The sequence below is a fragment of the Trematomus bernacchii genome, unplaced genomic scaffold (assembly GCF_902827165.1).
Source record: "Trematomus bernacchii unplaced genomic scaffold, fTreBer1.1, whole genome shotgun sequence".
NCBI classification, from domain to species: Eukaryota; Metazoa; Chordata; class Actinopteri; order Perciformes; family Nototheniidae; genus Trematomus; species Trematomus bernacchii.
The window spans coordinates 10960060-10968448 of record NW_022988050.1 but is presented as its reverse complement, the minus strand read 5'-3'; the positions used below and the strand labels follow the sequence as shown (position 1 = coordinate 10968448).

General features: G+C 38.7%; 1 protein-coding gene and 1 long non-coding RNA gene across 2 annotated transcripts; one reads left to right on the top strand and one right to left on the bottom strand.

Annotated features, from left to right (window-relative positions):
- Positions 1–2504: 2504 nt before the first annotated feature.
- Positions 2505–6523, top strand: syt15 (synaptotagmin XV). Its single transcript, XM_034120042.1, has 8 exons — positions 2505–2522; positions 2602–2794; positions 3497–3645; positions 4208–4500; positions 4704–4871; positions 5613–5721; positions 6098–6280; positions 6384–6523. The coding sequence occupies exons 1-8, from the start codon at positions 2516–2518 to the stop codon at positions 6521–6523; spliced, it is 1242 nt and encodes a 413-aa protein (XP_033975933.1). The 5' UTR covers positions 2505–2515.
- A 927-nt stretch (positions 6524–7450) lies between these two features.
- Positions 7451–7971, bottom strand: LOC117474095. Its single transcript, XR_004555081.1, has 3 exons — positions 7876–7971; positions 7693–7758; positions 7451–7556 (listed from the first exon to the last, which is right to left on the bottom strand). It is a non-coding gene; the product is annotated as an uncharacterized LOC117474095 (long non-coding RNA).
- Between the last annotated feature and the right edge of the window lie 418 nt (positions 7972–8389).

Here is an 8389-nt window from a genome sequence, read left to right as displayed (position 1 = left end):
TTTTCCAGTTTGGGATCAATAAAGTACCTCTTATCTTTTTCTTATGTTGTAGAAGCATGTTTTGACGAGGCTTATTGAGCCTAAGATACGATGACCTGATTCTTATTATGGTATACTCAGCTGTGATTGGCTAGTAGGTGGATTTTGTTCCCGCTGAACAGAGCAAGGCTATCTTCCCCAAATGTTCCAGTCTGTATGCTAAACTAAGATAACTCCCTGGCTCATATGTCTCATACAGACATGCGAGTGGTATCAATCTTCCTATCTCTGCAAGAAAGCACATACAATATATATATCAAAATGTCAAATGTAACTATTCCTTTAATCTTTAATAGCTTTCTGACTGAAACACACCCTGATCCCACTCAACACACTCACAAACACATGCACACAAACACACACACACAAACAACCATACACCCACAGGCACGACCAGATTAGCCTAATAGGATTACACAGTCCAGATTATTTGATCATTCAAACAAATGTTGTTTGATCGAAACAGATTAAAAGAGCAGGAGGGATACAAAAAGACAGTGACAATGAAGAGACAATAATAAATTGCAATTATGTAATAACCGCTCCAATAGCATGTTTCCCCTTATTTACAGTTTCTGTTTATTTATGATTTAAAAATACACTTATACCAGCTCTTCATTCTCTCTCTTACTAAAACCAACACTTGTACTCTGTCTTATTTTGTAGCACAGAAACATATAAATCCATATTGAGTTTAAAATAGCTGCCAAACTCTCAAGTCCTCTTCTGTCCTAAAGTGACCTCACAGTGTTTCCACCACACCTGACTACTACTTGTAGTGTGTTCGCACTGGAAAAATACACCCACATATGTAGTGCAATATCAGATAAATGACAACAAATATAATCTTACCTTTATGTTCACACCTTCTGTTCTGTTCCTCTGCCTTGCCACAGAGCAGGTTGTGCTAAATGGCGTCCTTCCTTCCTCCCGTCATTCCTCCCACTCTTTTTCCAACTTTTCTAAGAATAACTCTCTAATTTACAGCCAACTTCAAAGCCTTAAATATTCTGACTAAGTCTTCTCTCACAAATGGACTTCATGTGAAGTTGTCTGCGATGTAACAATGAGAATATCTCTATGTGAATGTGTACATATGCGTGTGTAAAGGAGAGAGGGCCATTACTCCACCTTTAGCTCTGAGGATTAGCTGTCATCGCATTAGCTGCCGTCCAATCTCTGAACAGATTGTGTGTGTGGGTGTGCGTGTGGCTAATGAGCATTTGATTCTCAGTTAAGATCAGATCAGTGTTAAGAGCAGTCATGTTGCATGCATAATATTTGGTTATTAACATATGTACTGTATCAAATTCCATGGCAATCCATGAAATGTGATACAGGTTGTGACACAGTTAAAACTTAAAACCATAAACATGAACCTCATAGCGGTGCTGGAGAAAAAGTCAGTGGATAAAGATAAGAGTAGGATTCATGGGTACTGTGGATGTCTGTCATTGCACTTCTTTCAATTCTTAATCAGATATTTCAGTTTGGTTGGTAAAGTGTTGCACTCACTCCCTTGATGTTGCCAATGCCAGACCAAAACTGTGCTATTTTAGTAACTTAAAGTAATAACTTTGAAGATTTTGATCTAAATAAATGTTGGTCAAGTTGCTGTCTTATGGAATCAGGTAACACAACAGTTATTGAACCTATGACCCAGTGGTGATAGTACGGTAATATGTAAATATTTGCATTAATACAAACTTGGTGTCTTAACATCATTCTTTCAAGGAAAAGTTTCCAAAACAGAAAAATTTACATTTACAGCTATTACATTTAAAGCATTCAACTAGCGTTGCAGGTTTACCTTAATTATGAATTACGAATAATTATGAATTGTCACAGGAAATGAAAAGTGTTTGACAATGAGCTTGACACTGACTGCTATCATTAATCAACAAAGGGTCTACAACAAGATGTGACATCTTCCCTCTTCTCATGGTTTCTCACAGAATGATGGAAAGACTACAATTATTGCCAAACGTCTTATTTTTAAACTACAACAGTTTGTTTCGAAAAATGTAATATTTGTTGATGTAAAAATGGTGTACAAAATCAACCAGGACTGAAATCTTAAGGATGTTACTTTAATTTCAAACTCTGTACACCATGTAATGCATTCTGTATGTCCGTCATGTCATTTGTTATATTTGTAAAATTGATGGACTGACGGGTTAATGAGAATAAGCCAAACGACTCCCAAGAAAATAAAAATGCATTAGAGAATCTAAAAAACAACAGCATAGTTCAAATGGTTGGCTTTAATGTGCACTTTTGGTAACTTGTAAATCTTAAATGAGCTGGTATGGTCCTTTAAAGAGGTGCCCCCGTGTAGCCACAGATAACAGCGTGACATGGTGAGAACCATCCAGCTGTGTCATACTCTCTACACACTGCACACACTCTTCACTACTAAACAAAAAGAGACTAACATTAACAACTAGTGCTTCAGCTTCAAAACTTCAAAGTAATCATGGCAGGTAAGCTGTACACTGACTTAAAAGATATACTCTAGAAAGTACTCTCGCTCTTATGATCTTTGTGTATGTGGTTATTTAGACCAGGCGTTACTCGTGGCTGTTGGTCTGTCTGTGGGTCTCCTGCTGCTGCTGGGGCTGATGGTGTACTACCTGTGGAGGAGGAAGAAGAAGAAGAAGGGTCGGAGTCAGTACGAGGAGCTGCTCTCTATAGCGCCGTCAGTACCAGCATGCACTGCTCCGGTTATCCTTGTGTCTAAGGAGTCCTGGACCAGGTCAGTAAAAAACATGAAAGGAGCAAGACGGGCGCTTGAATTGCAACAATTGTGGGGAAAAACATGTAGCATCTTACACCCTTAGACTGCTTCTTAGAACAAATATCTCAATGAGGTTCTTGAAAGTAAGGGACTTGCAGTCTTATTTGATATGGCATTTAAAATACTGCTGAAGCCACAGTTAATTCAATTGTATCGTTACAGTGCTTAGTTCAATACTCGTCAATTATGACATTCAGGTTCAACATGACCATTGCCAAGGATGCTCTGATCATAGAACCACGTCAAATCATATTAAACATCAGAAAGAAGTCTGAAAATAAATACAGAGTTCAGTTTTCTGTCCTTGAATTATTTTCAATAGCTTCAATGTCATTTGAACTAATACATTCAAATCAATGCAGAATTGTATTGCTATATTGGACATGTAGGAAACAGTTCTTTTTTAAATAGTATTTTTGTGTAATTTCAATTTTATTTGAATATTTAAAGAAAAATCTGCATTTGTTTTTGTTGAAACTGTCTATTGTTTTCAGTAGCTTCCATATCATGTGACCTTGCAACTCAACATCAATGCAGCTTTGTTTCACTCAACTGGATAAGTAGGACACAGCTCTTTGTGTAGGATCTAGTCCACTTTTTAAATTTTTGTGTGAATATTTGTATATTTGTGTGTTTGTTTGTGTGCGTGCCAATTAAAAGGCCAAGTGAGATCCCTTTCACCTTGCCTCCTCGCTTCACGTCACAAAATCATGCTGATCCCAAAAATGAGGAGGAGAAAGAAGACAAAGAGGAGATGAAGATGGAGGCCCAGAGGCCACTGGCCCATCGTGGGTCACTCTCAGTAAGGAGTAAGTCTTTACTGCCTTAATTTATCTGCATTGTTGACACTGGTTGTATAACAGTACTTTTGAGTTTTGGTGTGAAATAAAGTAATTTAAAAATTAAATTCAGGTATAATACAGGGACTAACTAATGCGGCCTATTAAGAGAAAATGACTTTCTACATGACACATCACACATCACTGGGTTGAAGGGGATATTGGATTGTGGGGTGGAATAAAGGTATTTCAATTAAATTCAAATAGCTTTATTAGAATAATTATGACCATACTGACATACAGGATTGCCAAAGCTTTGTACAAGTGCGACATCTATACATATACATTTGAAATGTACTGTTAAGTTCATAAACATTTTGAAGAAATGCAAGAATAATATGTTTTCTTTACACACATTCTTTTTTTTAACATGAACTAGAAAATTCATTTAAACATAAATAAATCAAATATTATTTTACTACCAAAGAATATAAAAAATCACTTTATAAAAAAACAATATGTAAGGAAACTAAACTATCTCTTTTATAAGTTATTTGGACCCTACACACTCCCTAACACGCGTCTCCATCAGTGTGGTACCCGGTGGGCACGGTGCTGGCCGGTCTCTACTCTTCCCCCCCTCTGAACGAGGTGGTGGCCCCTCCTCCCGGCATGGCCACCCGCCTCTGCTTCTCCGTGGAGTACCGGCACAGCAGCGAGCGGCTCATGGTGTCCTTGCTCCGCCTCGCCAACCTCCCTCCTCGTTTCCACGGCAACGTCACACTGGTTGAGATCCGGCTTCTCCCTGACGACCGGCGGCCCCGCCAGGCCAAGGCCCGAGGCACGGGGCCCGACCCCGAGTTCAACGACTGCTTCGTTTTCCAGGTGAAGGCATGGAAGGCTCACCGAATATTTGATCATTTGTTTCACACGCATACAAATCCCACTGAAGAAATATGAAGTACATGTGAAGATGTGGAACAAACATAATGGCTTTTATAAATAAAACCTAGGAGAATATACAGAAGGTCAAATGTAAACACACAAAACCACCATTTCATTGTATACTCTTATGTTTCCCTGCACAGGTGTCAGGTGTGTATGTGCCTCAGAGCACCCTGAGTGTGTGTGTGCTCAGTGTGGGGCAGTACGGAAAACGCCACGCAGTGGGCAGGGTGCTGTTTCCTCTAGAGGGGGAGCTCGCTGGGGCCGGCAGGGTGCTCTGGAGGGACCTGGAGACAGATGACGACACACAGGTACCAGGATGTAACGTTTACTCAAGTGCTGTACTTGAGAACAAGTTTAATATGCTTGTCTTTGAGTATTTCCATTGTATGTAACTTTATACTTCTTGCCAATTACATTTGACTGACAGCTTTAGTTACTTTTGAGATTACATTTTTTCATATCAGTCCACTGAAAACCATTTATATGTTGATGTGTTGAATTTGAATCTTTTGGATGAACCGAAAAGTTTAAAAGTTGAGAAAACTCTTCTTAAAAGTCCCCTATTTTTCAAAATCCACTTCTTCATGTCTTTTAACATGTGCGTTAAGAGATTAGGAAAGTTTCAGGAAAAAAGACCCCCTCTCTTTTTGTCCTGATCCATCTATATAAAAACCTGTCTGAAAATGAGCTGATCAGATTTTGGCCACGTTGTGATGTCACAATGTTTTTTTGGTTGTGCAACCATTAGCCAATAACAAACCGAGGGGATTATGGGATGCTACAATGATCTGTCTGGTATTTCGAGCCAAACACTTCACGGACATGATTCTTATATTTCTGAGACCTATAATATATTATTGAAAAATAGTATAATAGTGGACCTTTAAGCTTTAATAACTTTTATGGAAAATGCTGGAGTTTTTCACGCTGTGGTTTGAGTACTTTTAATGAATATATCTTCCACCACTGCCAGGTAAACACATGATTAAATTGCTTACATGTGCACAGAATTGTTCCTGGAAGCTTATAATCTTTGTCTTCTCTGTCAGTGTTCAGAGCTGGGTGATGTGCAGATATCTCTCAGCTACAGTCCGTCTCTGCAGCGCCTCTCTGTGGTGGTTCCCAGGGCTCGAGGCCTGCAGCTGCTCACAGACGCAGGTACGAGGAGTTTCATGTAAGGGAAAGATCATGGTTCTGACTCTGCAAACCAAACTCTATGGAAGCTCACAGTCATATAAAAAACAAGAGGAAAAAAGAAGACCCCCCCATTATAATGACAAATGTTCTCGAAATAATGACTTAGTTCCTCAGAATAATGACTCCTATATTGAGTGATAATAAGTCAATACTTCACATAAAATAAAGAAATCTATTCATTTTTAGATATTATATCGATAGTAAGTCAACATATCAAAAACACTCCTAATTTTTTTTCTGATATTATGTCAGTCTTTTGAGATACTCAGTCATTATTTGGGGAATATTAGTAGTCTGAAGTCTGTCAATGGAGTCACATCGCCTGTGTGCTTCCCAGGTGTGTGTGTCCAGGTGAGTTTACAGATACACACTCAGGTGGTGAAGATGAAGCGCAGCTGTGTGGCGAATAGCGAAAACGACCCCTGTTTCGACCACAGGACGACGTTTAAACTGCGCTCGCAGCACCTGGACGAGGCCTGTCTGAGATTTGAGCTGCAGCAGCCGAACCCCGTCCGCTCAGGTGAAAGGGTTAACATAATGTGCATGCTATCTGCTGCATTAGCTTCAGTATCAGGTCAGTGTGTATTCACCCTGGCTCTGCTCCGTCTTTCTTGCTCCCACAGAGTCTCCTGCCCTGCTGGGAGTGCTGGTGTTGGGTCCCTTTATGTACGCCAAGGGCCCGCAGCTGCAGCACTGGATGGACATGGTCAACACACCACAGGAGCCGGTCCAACTCTGGCACAAACTGAGAAGGGCCACTTAATACACATATCACACACACATCATGCGTATATTTAGGATTGTCAAAATAAAATTCTTTGCAAAAGCCTGCCTAAGTTTAATAAAGGAACAAGTTCTCTCGATTTCAATATTTTTGCAACCGCTGATTAAGAATCTTACAACTTTACAGGGCATGTAGGTGGAATAAAGCGACCAGTAGGAGCGACTATCTTGTCTTTTCTGTCATCCTTTGGGTTGATATTTTATAAACTGAACGATAACTTAATCAAAGTTATTTGTATAATTACTGTGCAGACAAAATAAGTTTAATTCTTTAAAACATCTGAACCAGATCTTTTTCTAAAGATATAAAGTTAGCAAAATCAATCAAATTCAGGTAAATTATGCTTAATACTTGAATAAGCTTTGAGAAAACAAACAGCTTACATCACATATTTTCAAAGGTTTTATTTTTATTTTGTTACATAAAGTGTTGGCAGCACATTCCTTAAAACAGGAGCCTCAAATTGTTTCTAATAAGGGGAAATATGAAGGGTCTATTTTAAGTTTGTTATGCAAATACGTATTTTTTTTGTTTGTATCAACTTAGATTTGTTAGAACATTGTTTCAACTTGAATTAACTGAATGTATTTGAAAAGTGGCCTTATTAACAGATGAATACTACTGTGTAATATATGTTTAGATATATATTTCAGAATTACAATATAAGCATGAATTTGCTTAGGGCCAATTGAAAATGGACAACCGGCCGCAGTTGTCCCCCAGGCCGTATATACAGTCTATGTTGCCCATGTTCATCCTAACAATTAAACGTCTTTTATTTGGATTTTCTGACAAATAAAAAATAGGCTAGATAATACAACTAATCTTACTTTGCTAAATCTGCCAGAAACTATTATCTTTGCTTGTATTAAAAGGGGATTTTAAGGGATTAAATGTGGGTCTTACTGAGTTTTTCGTAGAATGTGAGACCCTCAAACATGCGCTGGTACATCTGAGCTTGTTCTGCAGCGCCGTCTGGGATCAGTTTGGTTCCCTGAGACTTAAACTGACTCTGCCATTCAGAAAGAAAAGACACATCGTCGATGCCACATATCATAATGTTGGAATTAGTGTGTATTGCATGCTTTAGCTATTTGTATAATGTCCTCTTTATTTGATATTTTATAATTGTGCACAGGCTCTCTCACCTCCAGGTAAAAACAGGCTGCATAGGATTCATTCACGTTGTTGTCTCCATGTTTGAAAGATGGAAGCTGTAAAAAACAAAACAGGTTATATTGAGCAAGACAGATGATTTAAGAGATGATGATAGCCTCATCACCCTCCACCCTGTTTTAATGATACAGCCACAGGTAGCTAATTAAGACAACCTGCTGAGCTGCATTTCAACGACTCTTGGGGAACAACTGCTGCATACGCTCAGGTTTTAACAAAACATGAAGAACTACTGAAGAGAGAACAGACAAATGCACAAGAAACACGGAATTTATGTTTTACTCTTTCGACAGTTAATGGGGACTCAAGCTATAATATAAGCTCACGTTGCCACCTGCTGGTGAGGAGGAGGTATTACAACATATAGATAGAGTTATAGAATGCAGATACTTTTGTACTTTTACTTCAGTAATGCAGAATGCAGGACAGTATTTTTTAGAAATATGACTACTTCTTCAACCACTGAAGATACTGTATCTTGAAATATAGAGTGTTGAAAAGGTTAGCTCCGAATTAATGTTATTTATTGAGGTCCATGATGTGATGAAGATGTGAAGGAAGCCTTATCAGAGTGAGAAAGGGATGTCATTTAGGAGGTTGCCCATATATGGTCATTTAGAATGTTGGCCATGGTCCTTTAGAATGTGCTTTGGAGTTTTGGCATTCTGG